General features: G+C 36.1%; 1 protein-coding gene across 4 annotated transcripts in view; it reads left to right on the plus strand.

The window, feature by feature from the left end:
- The window catches only part of LOC148651421 (retinoic acid receptor beta-like), a 263,163-nt gene that overhangs the window by 169,872 nt on the left and 66,539 nt on the right, over positions 1-26,752 (plus strand). For 3 of the 4 annotated variants that reach the window (XM_088601681.1, XM_088601679.1, XM_088601680.1), the window contains one exon: positions 18,187-18,335. In XM_088601681.1, the coding sequence (XP_088457807.1) occupies positions 18,187-18,335 (149 nt within the window). Of the gene's footprint in view, positions 1-4,313; positions 5,508-18,186; positions 18,336-26,752 lie in introns of those variants that run through there. The other variant, XM_088601682.1, reaches the window with a different exon arrangement.

Here is a 26,752-nt window from a genome sequence, read left to right on the forward strand (position 1 = left end):
GCCTCATTCTCTCCCACATGCAGCTGGAGTCGTCACATGTGCAGGCTGTGATGTGAAAAACTCACAGCACTCTTCTAAATCAGGTATTTACTGTAGAACAAAAAACACAATTATGGCATGATCAGTCAAGAGATATGTGAATGTAAAAAATCAACCCACACTGATTAAACACTGACGCATGAAAAACAAGAAAGATCTTATTAAAAACTTTGATTTAACTCTTGCATGTCTTCAAGTAAGAGCCCACTATAAAGAATTAGATACATTATATGATATTTTGTGTTTTTTTGCTTTGTAGCTAAACAAAGTATCTATCATCATCTTGTGGAGATGAGGTACATTTATTTATGACAGATTTAGGTGAAACGTGTCTAGGACTACACTGCCTATCAACAAGACTAAAGTTGCATGGCTACATTCTGTTTCATTTTATAAAACTAGAATTTGAGGAAGAATAGATCCTGTCAGAAAGCACATTCCAGTCTAAACTTCTAACACACATTCTATGTTCTAAACTTAAATGTACATTTTCTATTCCGTTTAGTCAGAGTTCAAAGATAATTGCTGGTATCACATTGGAAACTCGTTGCAGAGGTAAGCAAATATGACAGTAAAGTTATTTTCAAAGCTTTTTGGTGTTTTTGGAAGAGATATCCTTTCTTAAATTGTGCTAGAACAGCTAAACCACTCTACTCTCTTTTATACAGAAACAACATTTTCAAAGTCTACACACTTTTAAAACACGAATAAATTATCTCGGCACTGCAGTATACAGAAACTTTTGTTTCTATTTAAGGCATGTCACAAAACATATACACTTACATATAGTAGGTGCCTACTGCTAATGTTATTCAGATTCTGTCTAGGTAAAAAATATTCTTCGGGGAAAAAAACGTGTAAAAATAGCACAGTGTAAAGACTTGTGCACACTGAAATTCAATGGAAGATTCAGTGCAGAACTATTGAGTACTGTCCATCATTTACCACATTAACATAGTCACCAATATAATTTTAACTGTGCTTTACTACATTACCCTAAATAAACTATAGATATGTGTTATCCATGAAGGCCTAGTGCTATCTCTATAGCCTCTGCAGGAAGGTGTGCCATTTAAAAGACTCAAGAAGAAGAGCACAGCAGTAATGCTATAAATTATCCTCAAGCTACGTTTATTAACTGCCCTAAGCTCTTCCTGTCACTTGGAAATTGGTTTTAAAAAATAGTGGCCTAAAAACAGCAAGCTATTTGCTGCAGACATAAGTTATTTGAAATATACGAAGCTGTCTTGCACATGTGCTGTTACACTAGCAGTTAATGGTATGTTTAGATAGTCTTGGTGAGTTCAGACTCCCAGTGCTCTACTTCATGTTCTGCGTACTGACTGAGGTTGTGCTATCGGGATGAAAAATGCTTCGCTGAAGAAGGAGGGAAAGCTCAAACAAACTGCTATCAAACAGGGGGTTTTCCCTCGAAAGCTGGAAGCTGTGCAAATGATCTCCCACCAATACTTTCTCATCTGTCATGCACACAACAAACATCTCCACATCTCTTTAATTTATTGCTCTATTTGATCCTGCTGCTAGTACTGCTGGAGGCATTAATGACTTGAAATACTTCCCTTTGACTGCAACGTTAACACAATTTGATTTGTTAATGTTGTTGTTTAAAACGTGGATATTCATTTTTTCACTTTTTTTTTTTCTATTGGAAAGAGTTTCATTTGCAAGTCAAGGTTTTAGAGAATGAAATCAAAGAATGGCTTGCTTTTTTCTTGCCTTGAGATCCGGGTGATTTATGGATACTGATCCAAGGAGAATTACTTCCTTTTCCGCGAGGAAGAAAACTGGCGTGCCACACACACTATTTATTTTTGCCATTTGCAAAGTCAGTTTCTAGATCACCAGTTTCCCCACCCCTAATAAAACTAAAACCTTGATTAGGAAAACACTTTGATTTATCTATTTTATTGCCCCTCTGTAATATCATATTAAAGTGATTATTACAAAATGTCAGACTGCAATTTGGAACACAAGAACAGTACATAAAGGTGGTGATGGCTAGTACTCAATGTACAGTGTTGTGCATATTTATACTGTGTAAAATACACTTGAGATAGAAAATAAACAAATATGTTAATATTATTGATTAAAATAATTTTTTATTTAAAATAAAAAGAAAACGTTTCAAGCAATTGAGGCTCAAACACACTTAATGGTATTTTGGCATTGTTCACTTCTGTTTTTTGTCTCAAATGTTATATACACTTTGAGATTATTATTACATATTTCAAAAGAAAACACAACCAAAGGGTATGTTTTCCATTTTACCTGTTTATTTTTAATTGAACATTTCCCCCTGGGAAGAAAGAATGTATTCTCCTCAGAGAACTGCAGATGGATTTCGGAACGTGACTGAACCGAAATTGTTGTGACTAAATTCAATGTTTGGACAACGAATTAACAACACAATATAATAATGTAAGAAAAAAAAACCAAGTGCTTTTGCAAAAGCCTACCCTCGGACAGGCTGCTGCAGGAAACCTGCAGGCCTGTGCAGTAGGCAGCTCTGTGTATCTGATGTCAGGAAACAGTAGGTCCACCTGATGCCATAGAAAGGAATGCAGACATTACTAGGGAGTGATCACTTTCTTAGCAGCATCCCACACAATCACATTAGATTTGCTGCACATATAAATCTAGTGAAGAGTAGTCACTAAAAGTCACTAAAACTGGTAAACATTGGATATTTTCCCTCAAAAGAGTAGACTTGAAGATACATGTCCCAACAAAAACCAGCTATATCCAAACACTCCTCCATGAGGTGAAAACAAATTTGAAAATTTGGCAAAATCCAGCAGTTTATGACCTGGTTCTTTACATTAAATAATTCCAGTGTGTTTCTCAAAAAGAGTAGGGGTATTACCGCAGTGACCTGGCCAAATTTCCCAATGCCCTAAACCAATCATGGCCTCCTAATAATCCCCCTTTATGAATTGGCTTCCTCACTCTGTTCTCCTCACTGAGAGCTGGTGTGTGGAGAGTGTACTGGCACGCTTGGGCTGCCGGCACATCATCCAGGTGGGGCTGCACATTGGTGGTGGTGGAAGGGAGTCCCCATTATCTGTAAAGCGCTTTGAGTGGAGTGTCAGGAAATTATTATTATAAAATGTAGAATATTTACATGTAGAGTCTGAAATGGTGTAGCGATTTGGATTGTGTGATAATGCAGGCGTTTCAATTGTGACACAGTGTGTACAGCAAGGGTTTGCCTTTTCTGTCCGAAAGTTCATATACGGTATGTTAATTTAAATGAACAGTATAGCCAGACTGACTTTTCCATTCGTACATATATTTCAGAAAGATTTCCATATATCTGACCAAAAGTGCAAATCTTCTTTTGCAACATATATCTGGCATTTGTATTCTTATTTTTTGATTTATAGAGGAACAAAACATTACAGTAAGTTAATATTTGTACATTATTGAAACAGAGAACATGCTTTATCATGCCATAACAAAAATGCCAATTCATTAGATTTTATGTTACCATATATCACAACTATAGCTGATTTGCTTTGTGAAATAATTTTCCAACAACAGAATGTTAAATAAGATTGAATTAATTAATTTGTGCCTTCATTAAAACAAAAACAAAAATACCCACACCAATCATGCAGAAGTACTGTAGGTCACGTTGAAATGCAGCATGACTATTATAAACTTTGTAACATTCATAATTTACTTTTTGTAAAAAGTAAATGTGGAAATTTCAGGTACAACTGGGTACTGTAGTAGTAGAGTACAGCTAAAAACACTTCTCGTGGATTATTTCACAAGTTTTGCTTTTTTCTTTAAGAAGTAAGATTTTAGAAAGAGGAGATGCCATTTAGAATTCCTACAGAAAGCAGACCAGGTAAAAATGAGCGTTGCTGTCTGCAACAGGAATCTCGTTTGACTTCCATCTCTGATCTAGTGTTTGTTTAGAACCTCTCTTATCGGCATTACGTTGAAACTTTCTTTAGCTAATCGAACCAGGTAAGATATCACAAGTCGACGCCGCATCCCTGTCTCCTAGCTGCAGGCAGCCCCTTCGACTTCTTTTATTCTTCGAAACAACATAACACGAAGGCATCTCGAAACTTCAGGAAGTGGCAACATGCTTTTAAGTCAGCACATGCCCACGCCGTAAAAAAACTCACTAGGCGTCTTTGTCTCCCATTTTAACAGCCCACATAGCTCTCACTCATCACTAACCATTTGGTTTGCTTTTATGGCTGTTTAAGGGCTAGATCGCGGTGGTGGGCGATGACAGTAAAACTTTAAAGTCCACTTTGTGTTACTTCTTTAAAAAAAGGCATCACGGACTGGTTTGAGCTTTTCGCAGCCATACAAAATTATTTTCTGTCGTGCTTTCTGCGCAGAAGTATGTATTACATTTATAACGAATCGTCTGTCGACTAAGTATTTTTTTTTTATTTCAGCCGAATTAGTTGTAACACCCCGCCATGGCTACATAAGTTTCCAAATACAGTTCGCAGCGTCCCTGCGAGGAATGTGGACAATGAAAACTGTACTTCGGTTTTTCGCTCCAGTTGTTTGAACCCCCGATTAAATCCGAGTTAAAAAGGGATGCTTTATGTATTTTAAACATATATTGACTTTGTGTTGAGGCAAAACAACAACAACAAAAAAATAACCCGCCGACTAGTCGCTGCTTGTCTGCTTGCAGCCGCGGAGCTGGAAAGCGGCTGGTAGTTGAAGCTGTGTGAGAATCCTGGGACTTGGTGATGTCAGACTGGTTGGGTCATTTGAAGGTTAGGAGCCTCGGAAGGGTTCATAGAAAGTTCACTCGCATATATTAGGCAATTCAATCTTTCATTCTCTGTGACAAAACTAGTAGGAAGTGAGCTGTATGGAGGCAGGATAACCCATTCGTCATTGAAGGGGAGACGGCGTTTTAAAACGCGAGCTATAATGTTTTATAAACATTTGTTATCCATCGCTTTCGATTGAAAACAACCTGTTTTTGTTTTGCTAACCGGGGAGGTCGGATAGTCCTTTTCCTTTTAAGCTGAATCCATCGCGATACAATTGGGAAATATCGCGAACACCCCTTTTTTCTTCAGTATCTGGGCTTCGTGGAAAATGGTAAATGATCATTTGGATCAATTACAGGCTTTTAGTTGTGTTGTCTGTCATAATTCATGATTCTAGTCTGGGAAAAAGACCAAGATCTTACGTGCCAAAAAAGGGGCAGAGTTTGATGGAGTTGGTTCCACTTTTACATGCAATTTCCCTCCACACCTAAAAGGAAAAAACACTTTTTGCAGACAGTCTGCAGAGGCTCATCATGTTTGATTGTATGGATGTTTTAGCAGTGAGCCCTGGGCAAATGCTGGATTTCTACACTTCAGGTCCTTCTTCATGCATGCTCCAGGAAAAAGCTCTGAAAGCATGCTTCAATGGACTGGCACAATCAGACTGGCAGCATCGACGGAGCGCTCAGTGTAGGTTCAATTTCTTTCCCTTGTATGTGTGTATATATATACCGTATTTCTGTTATGTCTCACAAGCTTATTACAGTATATACTGGCAAAAATAATGCAGCGCTGTGCCGTTAACTTACAGTGTTACGGTGCAGTTCTTCACTCATCCCGGGAGATTTACTGTAATGTGCATAATGTCTTGTATGTTCCTCTAAAATATGCAGAGGTTGTAAAAAAAATAATAATTTACAGAGCACTGTCTCAACACACAGACTGTCGACCTTTGCAAAGTAAAAGCGTTCATATAGAAAAGACTTTCACCATATTCTTTTAATTACGGCGCCTGCTATGTACCGTATGGCGGCTGTTTGTCTCTGTGTTTTCCTACATGAAATTGGAATTCTGAAAGGACTTACAGATATTATGATCTTTGGTGTTTGCACAAAAAAAAACACGTCCAAGAAAAGTTACTTGTTTTTTGCGGTCACTCTGCACTGTGCACTTAGTAGTTTTTCCCTAGATATACATAAACTGTTATTTATTGTGACTTTTCTGTTGTCTTCCCCCTCTGCAGAAGAACGTGTTATGACAACCTCGTCTAATTATTTGTATCCATTATTTTTCCAAAGGAAGCTATTGCAACAATTTGATATATGTTGTGTGTTACCTGATCCTGGCACAATGTTATGGAATGCAAATGGTAAATACTGGCAGTGTTTCAGCACCAATGCTCCAAGTTTGAGAAATGACAAGGGGCGCCCAGCTCTTCAGTGCTCTGCGGACCCTGCAGGATGCTGTTCGGCTTTGACACTGATTTAGATAAATTGCCTGCCGACTTTTCAACAAGGTTACAATGTGAAAACTCCAACCTTTGCATTGTACGCTTGCAGTTTTACTTATTGACAGCTCTTTTCGTGTTGATCAATGGCCAGATTCTCAACACATTCCAGGAAACCGAGAACGAGTTTTCCGCTTCTGGTTGCTCTTACAAATCTGACCTGACACCAAAAACGTTAATTCTCCCTGCCTGGACCAAAAGCTAGTTGAATAAACTGTCCAAAACAACATTAGCAAAAGATAAAATGAACTATGTTTGCATAGCTGTTTGCGGGCTAATTTACTTTGATAACATAAAAAAAACATCAATGGCAATGAAGTCAAGCACTGCTGGCTCACACTGAAGATTATTTACTCTAGCACCACTAAATCAAATACGACTGGCCTTATCAGAAAAGTGCAAGTGGTGAAGGCGTCAACAACTTTTTGCTAACCGCAGTAGTGTTCCACTGATTTTGATATTTTTTTTACAACGCCTGAACGTTATTTCGGTAGAAATTCGAAGTGTTCAGTGATAAACTAAATATTAATATACTCCACACAATGTGAATATGTCGATAAGTATTAATTTTATCAATTGTGTGAACGTTTTTTACGAATTTTATTTTATCGAGACAGGTACACAGGCGAGCACGTTTGGTGTGCAGCCCGTGTTTTTCGATTTCCTGATTGTCGCTTGTATTTATTACACCTTTATATCTGAAACCAAAAAAAAAAACATTGACTCCAAATAAATTCATGCAGCAGACTAAATTGGTTAACCTTGCTATGAAGGAATAAATACTGTAAAATAGTATTTTCCTGCCGAAATTGCTCCCTTCTAAATCATTGTTATCATGTTTTATCCTGTAAAATTGCGTTAAATAAAAATATTTATGCGCGTCTTTCTATGCGTTTATGATACCACATTTACAGTATCTGTATAGGGGTTATTGAAACAGGTTTGTTTCAACTGTTCCAAGTGGCACTATTCAAAGCGAAACAGTGTATTGCATTGTTGCGATATCTATATTTTAAAAAACGCGAATGCAAAGCGTTTTGATAAGCTGAGATATTGCCCGTTTACAAGGATTTTCAGTGCAAGGTGTTTGTCCTTTATTTCTTGTTATTGTCTTCACCACAGTGTAGGGTGCACCAGTAATAGAACTATTGCATCTATGGCACAGCGTGTTCAGGAAAGCGACAATATCCACGGGTAGAAGCCTGCTGCCTAATAATTTATTTTGCTAGACTAAATAAGATTTGTTAGGACTGTCTGATAAGGTATCCAACAGCCTTTCGATGTTTTCACAGGTCATTTCTTTACGTTTGACTGTATTGTTTGAGTAACCAGGAGAAATTAAATCATATTAAACATTAAAGGAATTTATCACTAATTACTGAGCGTAAGTGCATTTGATTTGCATTTCAATGAATCAGAGAATAATTTGCATTAAAGCACATGTGCAAATGGAGGAGATAAGGCAATGTTTGTATTAAATCTGCAAGTCAATGAATTGGAACAAGATAATGTAGATGAAGTCCTTATTCAGTTTTTTATATAAATGAGGCTTTTGTGAGAGAACACTTGGGACTATCTTCTTTCATGGCCAAATAAGATTCTGTTTTAATTTATGCTTTCATTTTAAAAGGCTGTTCTTACAAGGGTCATTGAAACATCAAAGATATTTTTTTTGTATTTTTTTTGTGTGTATAATGAAGGCCTGAAGAGTATTAATTAACTAAATTAAACATGAGTGCAAATTAAATTTAGTTCCCGATTTTCTGTTTCCATTTTGGTGCGCAAAATATTTATGAAATTCTATAGAACGCCCAAAATAACGTTTTGTAATAGGTAGTGCATCGTTTCTGTGCTTAAATGTACAACATCCTTAAGATCTCCTTCACGTTTTACATAAACTGTAAGAAAAGTTAAATGTGCTGATATTTGCACTATGCTGTGAACTGCAGACCTAAAACGTTTCTTTTCAGTCTCACAACAAGTATCTTTGTTTTCCAATGCCTTCTCCAAAACAGGAAAATAGAAATGTACAGTATACACAACTTCGAGCTATACACCAAAGAAAGATTTCTCAGATGATCCTGCTCCAGGACTAATAAAAGTAACTTGCTTCACCACAGACACAATAAACTGCTGTTTGCGATGGTGCTGTCTCAAATTCCCAAATCACATATTATTGCTTGAGAAAATAATTCTGCCATGTATATCTTTGGAATTCCGTTTGGTTTAAAATGTAGAATATTGAAATAATCAATGCAATTATTAGATTTATTTCGACCAGAAATCAGATATACAGAGATCTTCACAAGCTAAAACTCTTTACTTGTTCAGGGGTGGTGGTGTGCGTCTGAAAGTGTCCAGGAAATATATTTTCAGTTATTAGGTTGAGTCCAACTTGCTATTATTTTATGTAAATAAGCACACAACATGATTATATCTATTTTTTTTAATTTTGTTTGGAAAGCGGTCCAAATTTCTCTAAGCATGTACTCTTTACAATATATGAACATTTTGAAATTATATTCAATGAAAAGTAAGGTATGGCAAACCATATACCTGTAAGTACAGCTCATTTAGGAGTAAAACAAAATAGCATTTTTTTTCAAGTAGAAATATATAAATGTGTCCTGTGGAGGTGTTTTATTACAAATAATATACTGATGAATTGCTTTTGCAATTTTGAAGTGTCGTATAGTAAGTGTTGTAAAGTAAACGTTCAGATTTTAAGTATCCTAAGTGGTAAGCATTATATGGGCATGGGAATGTTATTTTCTGTGCATGACTTTATTTAAACAGCGTGATTCAGTATGACTGAGCTTTAACTTATTGAGCCCTTGAAGATCTGGTGAACTGTTACCTGTAGCAACGTGGGAGCACCCATTTCTGATGTCTTGACTTTCTTTTTCTAGTCTGTAGTAATGTAAGAGACTGTCTAGTAACAAATAGAGAGCATTGTCCAGGTAAAGATGGCTGTGCTGCATATTGTCATGTGTGTTAAATTTTCCTGTATAAAATTTGAAGACAATTAAAAAATGTCATTATGTTGTGCATTCAGCTGGGATATGGGTATTTATTTGTTGACAGTCAGACCCCATATACAGTATAAATATTTGTTCTTTTTCATTCATCAGTCATCTTTACAATATTAATACACATAAATGGATATATTTTAGAATATTTACAGCTCTCTGTATATAAGCATTCTGGCAACAGGAATCCATTGAAGGCCACAAGTTACATAAATTGTAGTTGTCAATATTGACTGCAAATGGCTCTACAATTATAGGTGTACGGGAAAGCTATCAAATTCAGTATATTAGTCTGTTGGGCCCTAGAAGTGTAGAATGTTTTCTTCCTGCTGTAGTTTACATGATCGATATTAACTGCCCCATTGAAACTAAATGCTGTAGCCCAAAACAATAAATCAGACAAATGTACTTACAGATTACTTATTGAGGGGTTTAATTGTTCACAAGGGAACGACTGAAAAACAATGGAAACTCCTCTTTCAAAAACTGTATGCCATGTCTATCAGCTATAGCTAGTCTTTGTTTGAGGTACATTGACGATCGAGATTTTTGTGCTCTGAAAGATAGCTTATTTTCTGATGTACCGCGTGTTGTGTCTGTGGGGGATGTTGATGAGCTGTCGGTTTTACTGTATATATTCAGATCGTTATTTTATCCTTTATGCTTTAATATCGCAAAGAGGAACATGTTGTTCCTTCCTTTGCCTTGTGCCTGCTACTTTGTTTTTGTAATACGTAGTTTTCTTTTAGACCCCTATTATTCATTCAGATAACGACTTCTATTTTTCTGTCTTTAACATCAGTCCACTTCTGGATATAGACAAAGGCTTTCTGTAGGCAACTGTATTCAAACATTCCTAACCAGTTTGTCCCAGCAAAAACTGCTCAATTGTTTTTTACTTTTTTGCAGGAAGACTTCTCCTTGGTTTTTTTCCTGTCTCGTGGGATCCACTACATTATTTTTAATGTCCTGTGATGATCCATCTGTTAGAGTTTCATTATTTAAGATGCAAGTTTGAAACTGGTAAAATACATCACTTATACAGGCCCTGATTGGTTATAAAAAGTGCTCATTTTTAATTGAATCACTTGTTCAGGAGAGCTGTCCCCCTGCTGTTCTGTATCTGCTAATAAATATTAAGCTATTCTTAGTGAGCACAGGGAAAACTCTAGCTGCATAATTCTTTTTTTTTTCAAACAGTTAATGCCGATTTATGTTTTACCATGTGTTTGTAGAGGTATTTTGTTTTCCTCCTCAGTATTGACCTTAGTGTTGCTCTGTAAACAGTCTGTAGTAAATAAAGCCCCAGGCAGTCATCTTCAAGATTAGAATTCGATATTAGTACACTAAAACCCCTAATAAGTTTTTGATCACAGCTAATTACTGCTTTTTTCAGCTTAAGCTCTTATGAAAGTGACATGAAAAGTCATTAACATAGATCGCGTGCCAGGCTAATTTAGGGGTGAGAGGCAGCTGAAAGCAGCAGTGTTGTTCATATTTTAATGAAGGACATTGCCAGGAGATGAGCAGTATTTAATCAAGTTGATTAAGGGCATCCAGGTTCCTACATTCAGCTGGAAGGTGCAAAAAGAAAAGCCCACTAATAACCAAAGTATTGAAGGGAGATGAAGACTGTGAATACTTGAAAGAACTATCACATATTCATATTTTTGTTCATTTTTAATTGACAGTGATTAAGAATCCAACATATTTGATGTGTTAGAAAACCTATTTGTTCATATCTTCAAGTATTTTTTTTAAGTGAGTGAATTAATTTCTTTCTGAAATTCTCTGCATTGTACGTAGTTTAAAGCATAGCCTCCTAATAAAACGTTGAAATGTTATTTTGGGAGAATGGACAGCCCTAAACCATAGCCGAGGGTTAACTGTTTTTAAAAAAAAAATATTGGTGTATTCATTACGGGTAGGTTTTATTGTGGCTTTAAAATGTCTTGCACCTGTTGTATTTACAGTGTAGAATAGCTGGGAGACCACACTGCTCTATAACCAGTGCACAGTCAGGCTCCATCATGACCGGGTCAGGCCTGTCACTCTGAGGTCATGGCTGGGTTAGTAACACTAGGAGAGACAGCCTTTCCTTTTTGGAAAGGCAGAGCTAGCTAAGAGACTCCAAAATGCACTGCAGTTATTTCTTGGACGATGGCTTCAACTTTTTTTCTCTTTTGACATTGTACGGTTTCAGATTTTTTTCAAAGATTTTAGATTTTTAGATTAAATAAACTCCTGCCAGATAATAACAGAGAAAAATGCAGTAACCAAGTCTGTATTGTAGCTGTTTCACTGTCTTAACCATGACCTGACGAGAAGCAGACAGTGTTTTCTTTTTCAGACTTAGACATGGAATGAGATGGCTTTTGTGATTTTCTCTTTCTCTAGCATTTAAAAGCTTATAAATAACTTCTACCATGAAATATATACAGCGAGCTGTGGTAAATCTGGTTCTAATTACTTGTACTTTCGTTGAACTTTGGCGTTTCCTTTGACTTTTTGCCTCATATATGTGAGCTATGAGCCTGCACTCCAGCAGTGAATTCATAGGGAAAAAAAGACTGACTATATTAGCTGCCAACAAAAATGAGGGCTAACAGAATGTTTTGACCAAGTGCAACACTTCACTGTGTACCCCTAATCAGCTGAAATTGCTCCCTCTCGCTGGAGACCCTGGAGTTCAGAACTCCTAATTCCCCCCGGGGCACTCCAGGAAATTCCTTTCTCTTTGCAACTTTTTCTTTTTTTTTAAGATGAGTGCTTTCAAAGAGGGTTTTTTTTTTTAAATGAAGGGCCTCATGATACAGCGTTATAGTAGGAGTAGCAGCAGGATTTGACTTTGCAGTACTGTACTCGGTTCTCTGTCATCAGTGGCATTAAAATTGCTCACTGTATGTCTACCGGCCCATTTAGCCCTTAACATCAAGAGTACCCACAATCTACTCTTCTGAGACATAATCTTATCCCCTGTATCAATCTAACCTTTAAAAAAATTCGAAACATGTCAGGAATTGTGTGAAGAATCTTTTGCCGATCCCCTTACGCATTTTACATCCACAGTTGTTTTAGCTAGAATGTCGAGTAAAGGCTTTGCGTGTCTTGTTTACAAAAAACGCTTGCTGTAAAAAAAAAATGGAGGGAAACTATTTAGTAGAAGCTGTGCATACAGATTACAGGGGTTATTTTTAAAAGCCAAGACAGGGACTCCTCCCTTCCATATTATAACCCCACGTAACACCTTTTGTGTAGGTTTAGCAACATACAGCTCAGGCGTATTATAGTCCATGAATCAAGTGGCATATTTTGAATTTTCTTTCCCATTTAGTGAATAGTTGCAAATGGGTGTGTTTTCCTGTTTGACCCTGGTTTGAGGTTCAACGTGGGGCTAAAAGTTCAAGGGGATAGAGATGAGCAATTTTTCTTTTTTTTTTCCATAAACCCTTCCCATTTTGTTATCTGTCAGTCCCCTTTATTCATATAATGGTGCTGATGTTTGTGTTAACCAGCAGTGTGGACACTTCACAGCAGTTGCCTCTGCAGATGCTTAATAACCCATAAAATGAATAAGGTTTCTGTAGCATCAGATGTTAGAGAACATCAAGAAATACTGGCTCACTTTTTTCTTTTTTCTTTTACCTACAGTATGTGTCTCTGTATATTGTATAAACATGTTTGTTTTTGGTTCTAAATATCTCTATATACTGTATATGCAAGGTATAGAAGCAGAATATTTTTTTCAGAAAGACTCGGCTGTTTCTTTTCATAATATTTTCAAGGTTTTTGGTTCATTTTGAACACAATGCCTTTTATTGAGCATTCCCAATTAAGTTTTTGTCCATTTTACCTTGCTTGTGCAGCTGTGCATGTAGTCATGATACGTACATGAAAAATCAAAATCCTCTGCGTTTTCTGAAATGGAAATAATCTCTTAAATGTTAAAAGGAAGCAGCGAAAAGACCGATAGTTAATACTGTTGTAATTTATTCAAAACATTTAAAACATTTCTACTCGCTGACATTTATTACAACTGCGCCACTCCAGTCTAAAATGTAAAATCCTCTTTGATTGTTTTTTGAGAAACTAATATAAATAAACATTCTTCCACAAACACTGCACAAAAAATCTTAGCAGATAGAAACAGTAAAATAAACTAGCCTTTGCAGTGATCTTGTGGACTTAACACTGATTTGATTAGCTTTGTTTCATTTTGTTTATTTTATGTCTATTGAGATATGTTGATTTTTAAGTGACTGTTTAGGCTATCAGGATAAGTAAATAAACATTTTTTTTTTTAGTTTGGCAGTACAAAGGTTATGGTTCAAAGTGTCATTTCATGTCTTTCATGCTGAAGGGAACTGAAGTACTCTCAGCTAGGTTTATAAAAATACACCAAAAATCTGCTCTGGTTCCCTATTTTTATTATGGAATAGTGGCAGAGATGGCAGAATGTTATTTTAGATCTGTGCTGTAAGCACACTAATGAATAAACCAGTTACAGCATTCACATGTGTAAAAATGCAGTGAGACGATGAATTGGCAGTTCAGCTTTGGTTAAATTTTATCAGGGCTTAAAACAAGAGTGACGCGGTGATGCCGATTACACTTTTTAATGAAACTGGATTATGTCAAATCCATTTTTCCTTTGATATCTTTTGTGTTAATGATTCAGTTGTTGCTACTGAGTAAACAATGTATTAAACAATTAGATTTTTTATGCTGCCTTTTCATATTTACTTTCTAAGCAGTGCTATTCTAGTTAATCGTCATTGGATAAAATCAAGCAAAAACTAAAACTAATCTCATTGTTTCTCTGTGGTACTAGGTAAATTCCAAATAAACTTTAATGACAATTTTTATGTAAAAGGAACAAACACTTTTTATTTAGAAAAGCTGTTTGGGTGACTTCCTTTAAAACGGATATGATCTGTTTAAATTAACAGCTAGATACCCCAGATATACTATTTTTTGTTTAATTTGTATTTATTTATTGATTGTCTTCTTTATATTGTTCTCAAATATATTCTCAAATAATTCATGATGGATTTGTGCAGTAATATTTTGCCTTGAACAGTTGCTTCTCAGGGGAGATCTACTCCTGAATTATTGTAGAAATATATCCCTATTTTACAACACTATGTTATAATTACATTTTCAATCTTATTTAATTGATCCATGAGCAAGTTATTTCATATCTGATGAATGAAGACCAAATTGCTCTCCACTGCTTATACAAGCATTATCTGCAAATACAGAGCAACTGAAATGCAGTCTTCTTTGAGTATATCATAGGTAAGTGTAATATTATCCCATTTCTTAAATATTAAAATTCATGCGCTTTGTGAGAATTGGAAGTTCGTAACGTGTAGGAATTAAGAAAGAGGAATTTATTAACATATTACTTCACCTGCTAGAGAACTGTTTGTCTCTGTCACCTGACATGGTAGAAAGGGTATTGATGTCTTCTAACATTGAGTTAACACCTGGAATAGCATCAAACAAGCTGAGACAGACCTTTTAATACAATTATAGCAAAGCTATAACCTATGGTGTCAGTCGTCAAGGTGTAAAAAATAAATATATGTATTTCTTACTTTGCTAAAAAAAAGCCTTTACATTATCCCATTTCTCTATGGCTATATTGGCTAAATGTATCCTCCGTTTCAATTACACCTCTCTGCCATTATGTTGTTTATAATTTATATCACCCACTGCAAAGTAACCATTTCTAATGCACAATACTGACCCCTGTTGTCACCTTTTCTGTTAGTGTGTCTGTTTTCCATACTCTTGTCACATATTCTTAACCTTTCATCACGAAATGAGAAAACAAAAATATGTTTCTATCAAGACACAGGAGTGGTGCAATGCTGTATAATATATTGCAGAACAGGGGATTTGTGGGGTATGTACATCTGAAGAGAGCTCTCTGGTAATCTTACAAGAAAGACATTGCTGTGTGGAAACAGGCAACAGGAGGTGTTCGCATTTATCACCACACATCTGTGGAAATGTTATAGACTGAGGATCTTTGCCTTGGGACAGTATTTTTGTAAAACTCAATTTAAAAAAAAGAAATGATCACAAGAACCGTAAAAAACAATTATTGCACAAATCTGACCAAATTATTTTCCTTTTCTATCTACAACATAATGGTCAGAGAGCTAAGCAGGATTAAGATACCTTTTCCTGATACCATCCCAAACGTAGTAACCATACAACCATAATGTTTTCATCCCACCATAATTTACAGGTCAAAACCTGTGGCATTTTCTTATGAAGAACTTTGAACATGAGAGATTCTCAGGACAGAAAAGGATTTCAGAGAGGTGTTTGTAGACAAATATAATTCTGAAGGTGGAACCTATGCAAGACATGTTTGTTTAGTTTATCATAACCAATTAGAGTGTGAAACTAAGGCCCTCGGTGACTTGTGCTGGTGAGGAATTGGGAGTCTCAAATGAAGATTTATTGTAACGGAGTGATGAATGGTGTCAACTGAGGCTGTATCAATACACTTCTGGTGCCTTTGGCTGTGCTTTTGTGTCAGGGAGCTGAAGGCAGCCAACTGGAAAGGATCATCTTAAATTTCGAAAACTAAGGCCCTTTTTGGATCTTTGTTTCAGATCTGCAGTGCTTTCCAGTAAATTGTTAGGAATTGTTGTTTTCCTGACTGAGGGTTTCCTGCAAAAACTTACCTTTGATTTCACTGGAAAGGGTAAATTGTCAAAACGGCAGTGATTTGTGCCTGGACAAAGGCTAACACTAAGTAGTGTACCATGTTAATTGACCTTAGCACTGGAAGTCAGTAATCTGCATTCTTGAGTGAAATGTCAGAAAGTAACAAGCTGAAGATCTTTTTCACAGCACCCGAGGAGAAACTGTTTTAAGTGTCTGTAATATTAGCCAGGGGCGCTGTTCAAAAATACCAGTTCATTAGTAAGTAAAAGGAAACGCAAAGCTTTTTGTTTTCTGCCCTTCAGTAATAAATCACGTCTATGAAAAGGGCTGTTCTTTTGATCTTTTCTATAATTTATTTCCCCCTCTGACAAAACTCATTCCCAAAAGTCTTTATCTCAGAAATATTTTTAGAAATATTCATGTCCAATTGTTTTTTTTCCACCCCTTTTCTAAATCCTGGAGATTTTTTAGTAGCTCAAGAATAGTGACACACTCATTTAGGCTTAAACCTACTTTATCACTATGGCATTACTTTTTGAGAGAGAAAAGACAGCCTTGTGTATTCAAGCAGTGGGGGACTCCACTCGGGAAGAGTTATACCCAATTATTGTTTCTGTCTGGTTCATATAATTACTGGTACATTAGGTACGTTACTGGGAGTATTCAAATAATTATTCAAATTAAAAAATTTGGTGAGCCTCGGTTTCTGAAAAATACACAAATGGGTTTCCTTTACTTTGGGATTAATGGAGACATTTAGGAGCATTTTGGTTAAAACTGCTTCTATAATGTTTTGTTTCATGGGAATTAATCCACGATTTCAACTGGAATTTTGTACATATCCTCCTTGTATTATGTGCATTATGACATTCAAAGGCATAGTGTTTTTTTCTGTTTCCTTGTTCTTCTCTCAGTTTATACTACACAATCGAACAACCATGTCCTGTTTCAAATGTGTTTGCTTTGCTTCCTCTCTGTGTAAATGGATCCTGTTATCCTGAACTATTAGAAAATGTGATTAAAATACCAGAATTGATTAAACTGATTAATATCAGCTTTCACTTTTTTTGTTATTTCCCAATGTTGTTAAATTTACATTTCTTCATATTATTTTATCCTTATTATTATTTTTTGTTATTTTTCAGGATTGTAATTTTTTACCGTATCTGATTATGTGTTAAAAATACATAATACATATTCTTTAAAGCATCCATTTGAAAACTAAAATGAATGACTTTTGTTATCCATTACAATATACTGTATACATAACTGATTTTCCACATTCAGTAGGTTTACTTTAATTTTGCTTAAAGCAAAAGTTATATCCTGCCTTGACTGAATTAAGAAGATTAGAATTCATGTTATTAAAGCAGAACTCTATTTATATTGCTAGTTTCATGAAGTCTGCTTTAAAGCTAAGTTAACACATTTTCTACTGTAAAGGGATATTCTTGCAAAGAAAACAGATGTATACTCTGACATATCATTACAAGAATAGAAATGTATATTATTCAAATAGCAGACTCATTCTTTTAATTAACTGTACATGCTGTATCCTGGCCATCTCGTTTTATACATGTAGAAAATATCAATGTCGAAATAATGCTTGAGAAATTCTATATTTAATAACGGCTTTATTTTGATGTAAAATCATGTTCCCCAGTGGTGTGAAGATGGGGTTGTCTCAGGAAGGCTTGTTTCCTCATGAAAGCTGCAGTACTGTATACATTTTGGAAAGAGCCCCATAGCATATCACAAAAATACATCAGAGAAATGTGTTAAATGTGTAATTTGCTTCCTGTCGTGTGGTGCATGATTGAAAACGTCATTTACATTTTTCACTGACGTTGTCTGATTTATCTTTAAGCAAGAATACTAATAATCACGTTAATTTTGTTCTTGCCTTTCAAGATGTAATATAGTACTGATATATTGCAAATGTCTGGGCTGAATAGACTGCACGTGGCTGATATGACAGTTTATCAGAATTTTTTACTTGGACTGAGAAAAGGTGCACGGGGATTTTTATATAAAAGACACATGAACTGTGGGTTTTGAAATTTTAGGTATTGTAGAAGGAGACGTTTTCTTCTTTTTCTGCTTGTGACCGGAGATAATGACGCAGCAATGTTGTGGTGTTTTGCAGCCATTGAAACGCAGAGCACCAGCTCCGAAGAATTAGTGCCGAGCCCCCCTTCGCCTCTCCCTCCGCCCCGAGTTTACAAACCGTGTTTTGTCTGTCAGGACAAGTCATCAGGATACCACTATGGAGTCAGTGCTTGTGAGGGATGCAAGGTAAGATCAATTAGCCAAAATGCATCATCTAAACTGATAATCCCTTATTGTTTTAGATATGCTGATTTCTTCAAGTGAAGTGTCTTTGAAATAATAAATCATTCAGGATAACAGACAGAATATGAAGTCATATACTGTACATTTAAAAAAATAGATTCCTCTCATGAATTCATAAATCATTAAAAATGGATTTCGATCAATTAAACAGAAGTGGATTTACCCATTAGCCCTTTGATGTGTTTTAAGCATTTCGGAATACAGTGAATTAACCCAATTAACATATTAAATGAACCTATTAACCTCATTCAGTAAATAACGTTGGCAGTACCCCTGAATTAGTTTTGATAAGGACTATTTGGATTGACCGGGCCAAAGCTTGAAGTGTAAAATAAGGAAAAATGCATCATAAAGTCACAGTTCGAAAATGGAAATATGGCCGTCATTTTCCCTTTAAGGTCTATGTTTAAATTGTTTTGGTTTTCCAAAAATTAATCTGGCATCTCATTAGTCTATGAAGGACGAGGCAACTTTTCATTTCAAAATAGTGAGTTGATATTGATATTTGTATGTAGTTCTTGGTATTCTGCAACTTCTTGGAGTCCATGGATAGGTAGAGCCAAGTACAGACTCTTTTAGAAATATTTTAACTGTACAAAAACAAAATTAAGAAACTCTCTGCATTTCCTGCATTTAATATTCAATAAACTGGAAAGTTTGTTACAGACTGCTATCCTTTAACAAGGGGGCGCACAGCCTCAGTAATTGAAGAGACAGGCCTATAGGAGAAAACCACTCAACTTAAAACTCTTAGAGCTCTTCTAGTCTGCATCTGTTTTCCTCAAGAGCTGGATTTTTCCAGTCCTCTTAAATACAGCCCTGAAGAGCTTCAACTGTCCACGAAAGAACAGAAATGGGCATCATGCCATTGAGCACTTAGTGACGAAAACATCTTGTTTTTGAGGCACGGAGGGCACACTGCAGAGATCAAAATGATTCTGAAGCAGACGTGCCTACAGAAGCAGCAGCACCCCCAGCATCCTTTACAATGAAGGAATGCCAGCGAGAGACCAATCAGCTCAGCTGGAGCTCTTCATTTTCTCAATTACACTTCTCGGAAGGACACTTCTATTCCACTAGGAAGCACAGCTGCTGGCATTCAGTACATTAATCCTAATGTAGAGCACGAAAAAAAAACAGTATTTAAACTTTTAGCGCCCTCGCTCAGTTTAATTTTAGTGTGCTTGCAGCCATTTTGACATACCAGAATTTCAGGCAGCTGGTGGTATGGTGGACACTTAATAAATGACTGTTGGTTATTTTTCTGAAAGAAGAAAACTTAATAAGGACTCCCTGTGTAGTCTGTACAAAACAGTTTTTCTGCTTGGTATTGCAGTGCACATCTGCTAATATCTTCATGTGTTATGTTTATAAAGTGATCTTGAGAATGATGATTCTCCAATAATATGTCTCTGTTCCAGCTTTTGCTGTGTGTGTTACTGTTAAGTATAGATGTTGAAGAAACAGCATTCAGGTTTAAGCAAATGATTTTAGTAAGAGGAGGATTGTATTATACAAAGAACTCTTGATATGGAGGTTTCCTCTGTGATGTGTGGGGATGTATTTAATGGATTTCCATAAGATTACTCAATAAAGAAATTGGAGCTATTTACAGTATGTAGTGACACAACCATATCTTCAAAACCTGTGAAGGCATTGGATATTTATTACCAAAGCCAATGGTGAAGACTGGGAAGGAATTCATACAAACTTAAGTATTTATGAAAGAAACATCATTATGCCGGTAGAGTATGAATTTGGAAATGGTCAAATAAACATTAATCATGTTACACAATGTAGATTTATACATTGAAATTGTGCTTGACTTAATTTTAAATGTTTGGGATACCGATGCATCCAGAGAATCGGAAAACATTATGAGGACAGCTTGAAATGTTTTGTTCTTCAGTGAACAATTTGTCTCATTGTAGTCAAGAGTAAACCCACAAATTGTAAGTGAATTCTTTTGCTTTTCCACATCTATATTTTAGATGTCTAGTTTTCTACTTTCTTCACACTTTTCCAGTTGCTTTTAGAAAAAAAAAGCATTTTGTGCTGTGGAGCTCAAAGAATACTCCAGTGGGTTGTTTTTTTTTTGGTGATGTGATGATGGGCAGTGACGTGCACAGAAGTTGGAAACCACGAAGTAATTTCCATTTCCATTGCATGCAAAGGCCGTCCTGTGGTCTTCATCTTTTTCCTGCAAAAAAAATAAGAAAGAACTATTTTATTAGATGCAACAAACTCCCAAATTGCTCAGTATTTGGCCAAGATGCCAAGAAATTTGTTGAAGGTTTTCTACAAGGATCCCCAAAGTACTGACTTTCCAATTATTTGCAGCAAGGGCTGAAAAGCATGTCCATGCTGTGGGCTGTCTCCAGAACAAAGGGAGCTTTGTACGCTATGCAGAGAAACTGGTGCTTTGGCAGATTCTGATGTCTGTTAGGGCCTTGTTTTTTGTACTCAACACTGAAAAGGCGACATTCCTTCACTGACTATAAGCTAAAAGGGCCTCTGGTAAAAACCTAGAGAATTGTTGGGGACATTCTTTATACAAGGGTGTAGCAAAATACAAAACATGAAACTGATTCGCAAGAACACGGCAAGAGGTTTATGAGGACCATCATAAGCAAGAGCTGTTGCCAGCTGTTTGTGTTCTTAGCCTTGTTTTTAAGTCACAGAATGTGAAGATTTTTTTCTTTACTTTATATCCTTGTGAAAGTCACTCACAGGAGTCAAGCTTAAAATCAAAAAGACTCCCACCACTGATGACTGAGTCTAGAGCAATTTAGCATCATTAGATATGAAAGCAGGCCACTGAATAAGCCTTATGGGTCTTAACAGCTGTGCTGTCTGCTGTTACATGGTTTATAAATTAAAAAGCAAACATTTCTGACCTGATATCAGATTGCTAAATATGGGGAATAGATCAGTTCACAGTTCAAACAAATATGCATGTACTGTATAGATCAAAAGCTGAATAAAACTCAGTCCTGGCCCTTAAAAATAGACAAAACAGAAATTTAACAGCAACAGGAAATAAAAATCTTTTTTTGCTTCATTTAAGAATTAGCAATTATTTGTGTTATACCTGCTGGATTTGGAATAGCCAGTTGGGTGTTTTTCATATCTCGGCTCGCAACTACGAATCCCATGACCTCACACAGGGTAGAAGGAGGAAGTGCAGACAGACTCCTTCCAGTTTTGAGCCATTTGTCTTTCAGTGCATCTGTGGCACTACAGTCTCATACTGGAGGGTCAGTCCTGATTGAAGGAGAGTCAAGACCCTCAGCACCAGTTCGGAAAGGTACACTTGGGAAAGAGCTCCCTTTTCCCAAGCCATTCAGGAGGCCCAAGAAACCTTAAGAAGGTTCACAGAAAAATAATGTTAGTATGGACAGATGCTAGTCTTGCAAATACATGACTTTCAGGAAATAATTCAAATTTAGTGATTTAATCCCTTAAATACACTCACTACTGAAGGTCCTTACAAATCTAGTCAAAGAAATAGGACAGATTTCCTTCTGATAAAATCATGACTTCGGGAGATTAAACCCTTTCTTTTTTATTCCTGGCTTGTATAAAGTGTGTTATTGCCACTTGTGTTTAGGGCAGCCTTCCCCGTCCATTCACATTAATTGTACAAGCACTGCAGCTATAGGATGTGTGTATCAGGGCTAACTGGATAGTACAGTATGTTACCCATTCCAGAAATGTGGGTAATTAATTATATTTTAGGGCTTGTTTTATTGAGACCTCTATGCTCCTAAATCATGGGAAATTCCTATTTGTCTTGACAGCATAGTGTATTTACAGTAACACTAGAAGATTGACTTGTACTGCCCAGAAGAACTAGTCATAAAAATATTCTTGCTATTACACAGACTGTGTTAATTTGCTGGTAAGAAAAGGAGTTTGTTTCTCCCTTCTGATTCAAAGGGGGTTACTTTTCTATAAAAAGATTTTTAGAAATAAACTAAAATTTGATACCTGTCAAATCTGATGCAAAGCTTTTGATCATAATAAGAGCTCTTGACAAATGTTAGGTTTTTTTGCAACAGTGCAAAAGTTTCGAGTCATGTTCTATGGATGTTTTTTCATATCATATGATCGGGAGAGCAGGTATCTTGAAAAATCATCTCAAAGTTGTTGATCAACATTACAGATTGACACAATCACATGAGGATCTGGATTAAAATTTGCCAAAAAGAATTGAAATATAAGAACACAGTATAATTTTCACATAATTTAACAGCCATTGAAACACTCATGCAGTAAAGAAGTTTAATATATTTTGGTAAGGCAGTATCTTAATGGTTCAAATGTGTCTCTGTATGATGTCCAAAGGTGATATCTAATTTGAATTTCTAAAATAGTGGTTAATGTGGCTTTAAAAAAACACATTTGTAAAGAGCACAATTGTCTTTTGTTAAGAGTGATTTTAAATAGAAAACACACCTTCTCAAAAGGCTGGTCACTTTTATGCCATTCATCAGCACAGTGGTCAATACAGTACACAGTGTTTGGTGCTTTTTACTTAAATCAGGAAAACACATGTCATCTCACTTATTTGTACATTACATTGTATATGTATATGTACTGTACATTACATGTCAGCCTCAAGATATAAAAGTGGCCATTCATCCAAAAATGTAATCTCTTACGAAGGATTATAATACAAGATGTTCTGGTATATTTATATCCAAATCCCAAACATTGAAATGGGTCAGTTATCAAATCTCTGGTGTAAAGATTTCATCCTCATTGCAAAATTAAACTGTTCTGAAAAGCATCAAGAGAGAAAGAAAAAAGTTACCAAAAAGCTTATTTACTGCCTGTAGAGACTGAAGCCAATCAGCACAATCCCCCAATCCTATTTCTCAAACCCAGATAAATTGGAAAGGAGATGCCAGTTAGACAATACGATCTATACCCATGAGGATATCTGAATTTCTTACACCTATGTTATCCTTAAACATAGATATTTTCACCCCTTTGCTTAAACATGAATATCTTGAGCAAAAAAAGGGTATGCTCAACTTTTCCTCATTTGTATAAGAAACAGTCATCGGTTACAAATAATAATACAATATTCCTGTATTGCAAAAGCCAGTAAGGTACTGTTCTTAAACAGTTTTTTCTTTGATATGGGTATTAATATCACATCGACACTGGCCACATAGAATATACAGTATCAATAGCTTTTCATAAAGAATGCAATACTAATGTTTTCCTTTCCATTGTAATGTTCAGTAGTTTTTTCTTAAATCATCAATGTTGTTATACTTGTTAATCTAAAAACTGGGAGCAGATTGTTTATTCTGTGAAGGCAGTCTATAATGCACACATACTCAATTATTCATTACTGCCATCTCCCAAGCAGAGGATGAGGATGCAGAAGCGATGGAAACATAAGGCATTTCCCTAATGTACATTTTCCTTGCTGGAAAACATTACACTATGAACATGCCTCATATAGTTTGTTTTTGTATTATTGTTCTAGTTCACAAACAAAATCTGGTGGAGGTCTGGATCAGTGCAGAGCACAATACTACACGGAATAAACAAGTTCTTCTAGAGGTGTGAATTAGTATGAACGGATAATTGCTAAGTAAAATTCTATTTTTCCATTAAAAAAATTGTGCCGTAGCAGTGCCGCCACACCAGTGAAAACAACGGACCTGCTTGACTTTTCTTTGAGCGTGTTTTTATCTTGGGGCAGATTTATTGCTTCAGATGGAAATGGACTGAATACTTTGGATCGGTCTTCCCAGAATACAGAGGTTGCTGTGAATGATTTCCGTACAACTGTAACAAGTTATCACGAAGGACAGACTATCCATGCGCACCATTTGAAGTGATGTATTTATATTTCATTTATATTGTATCATTTTGGACACCTTCTTGGCAACCACTAAAAAATTCAAAACGCCCACCTGTGCTTTTGTTCTTATGCTGTTTGTTGGCATCATGTTTGTATCACTCACTTTATATGTGCATATACATTGATAATAGCCTACTTAAACTGGCTCATTTCCTTCCAGAGATGTTTCCTCAGTACTTTTTGAAGAGTGAAATCGCATTATTCTTCTCTGAACCTAAAGGGTTAGGCTTAGTTGCTTGTCTTCTGTTCTTTATAAACATCTTATCTCTAATACAAAAAGATATTTCCCGTCTGGGGATTATGTCATTCTTGGTCGGTTTTCTTAGGTTGCAAAGACCTGAAAAACCTGTAGAGAAACCGAATAAACACATGTGGCGGTGAATGGTAGTTTTGAAGTCCAAATACAAGCTCAAACATGGCTTTCTTGAGTTTCAAGATCAGTGTGTCGAGGCTTAGTTGGCATGAATATCAAGTGAGACCTCTCGATCACCCCTTACAGGAATCTGAGACTGCATCCTGAGCTGCTAGGTCACACTAATTAGAACAAGCTGTGGAGAACCAGAAGCTTTTTACTCATGAGTTTCATATTTAAATTCAGCAGTGTTAATAAATACTATAGTAAGCTCTGATGCTCTGCTACCGTATCATGCAAGAAAAAGTCTATTTGTATAATTAAAGTTCACCACTCCTATTTCTATCATTTTTTTCTTTCATTTAAATGGACTCCTTCCTTTCCAATTTACTGTACAGTACATGGAGACAGTGAACCATTCTCTTAAATGAGAGTTTCCATATAAAAGATTTTTAAAACGAAAAGCTACCTAGTCTTCACGTTTGTAACATTCACAGAATGTTACCCACATTGATCTAATCCCCTAAAACATAATTTGCAGGAAGGATGTTGCAAATGTAAGCCTTTAATATGATTTGTAAATGCTAGGCAGTAAACCAACAGGAAATGACAGGAAAAAACAAAAAATTAGATGCTTGTATAAATATACATATCCTTGCTAGGTTAATGTATCTAAATATGTTGTTAAAGTCATTCACAGGCCAGAGTAGCTCCTAGGATTTTGAGTCCACCATAGTCATGACTGTTTTATTCCATATTTCTCAGGTAATTCTTTTGTTCTCCTCAGTCATCCCATTGTTGTTTCAGTATTAGCTCTGCATCCTGTTGCACCTGTTTTCAAAGCTGAAATCTGACTGAGTTAATTAAATATCGGTACTTTGCTTCATCCACACCAGGGCCATGTAGTGTCTGTCTTTGCCCATGAAATATTGTGTAGGCCTTACAGCGCTTGCTGTAGAAGTACAAGGTCTGTAGGCTAGGATAACATACAGTAAGAATGTTCTTTCTTCTTTGATTATTTCATCAAAGATACTGTACGTGTTAGGGGAATACAGTGAGACTGACTCAATTTAGCAGTGAATTCACCTATTACTCATTTGAAAGCTAACAAAGATGAGTTAAATAAATCACAACGTACAGCAAAATGTTCCTGTACTTTATAACTTAAATTCTTTCCTTCTTTGTTTTCACACTTTAATGAAACCTTGTTAACTGTGTCAATTTTATTGAGTTAGTTATTCAAAGTTAGAAGGACCACAAAACATCGACATTTTTAAAAATGTTTGTAACAATAACACATGATGTTTTAAGGTACATCCACATCTATTTGAAAGCTTTTAAAATAATAAAATCTTACAGCACAATGTGATGTTCCCTGCAGCAGATTTAAAAATGATGCACAAACATGAAGGGGCGAAAGGGATTATAGTTTGCATTTTGGGTTTCACCCAGAGCTTTCTGTTAAGCTTATTTTAATATTGGTCTGAAGAATGGTTCACTTCTTTAAACACTTGGATACCAGCCATACATTTTCTACCTGTTCTATCCAATACATGGTCACGGGGAAGTGGGAGACCATCCCAGCACAGGGAAGGATACGCCCTCGAAGGGATGCCAGTCCATCACAGGGCACACACAACTACAAACACTCACACACTCACACCAGAGCCAATTTTCCCAGGAACCAAATGCCAACCAGTCCAACCAGTATGTCTTTTGACTGTAGAACACTGCAGAACACTTGGAGGAAACCCACATGAACATACAAACTCCATGCAGATAGAGCCCCTTGTCCAGAATTGAATTTCAGAATGTTCCAGAATGTTCCCCACTGCGCCACCATGCGACTCCCCTTAAAGGGAAACTGCAACGCTATTGTTATGTTTCGGGCGTAGAAAGAATCAGTGTTGATGAGTGCATTTCAGAACTCCAATTTAAAACACAAAATAGATAATGTTTTCAGAACAAGGTGAAAAAACTTCTGGTGACGTGGAGCCCTATGACATTGTATGTAAGCAGCGTTGTGAATATATCTCTTTAAATCCGATTGGAATATTGCTTTCAATTTAAACACGGTTTTGCCCCATGCAGATCAAGTTGGATTATTTCTGCAGTGAGATGTCT

This window comes from Lepisosteus platostomus, chromosome 12 (assembly GCF_059453375.1).
Source record: "Lepisosteus platostomus isolate fLepPlt1 chromosome 12, fLepPlt1.hap1, whole genome shotgun sequence".
Classification (NCBI taxonomy): Eukaryota; Metazoa; Chordata; class Actinopteri; order Semionotiformes; family Lepisosteidae; genus Lepisosteus; species Lepisosteus platostomus.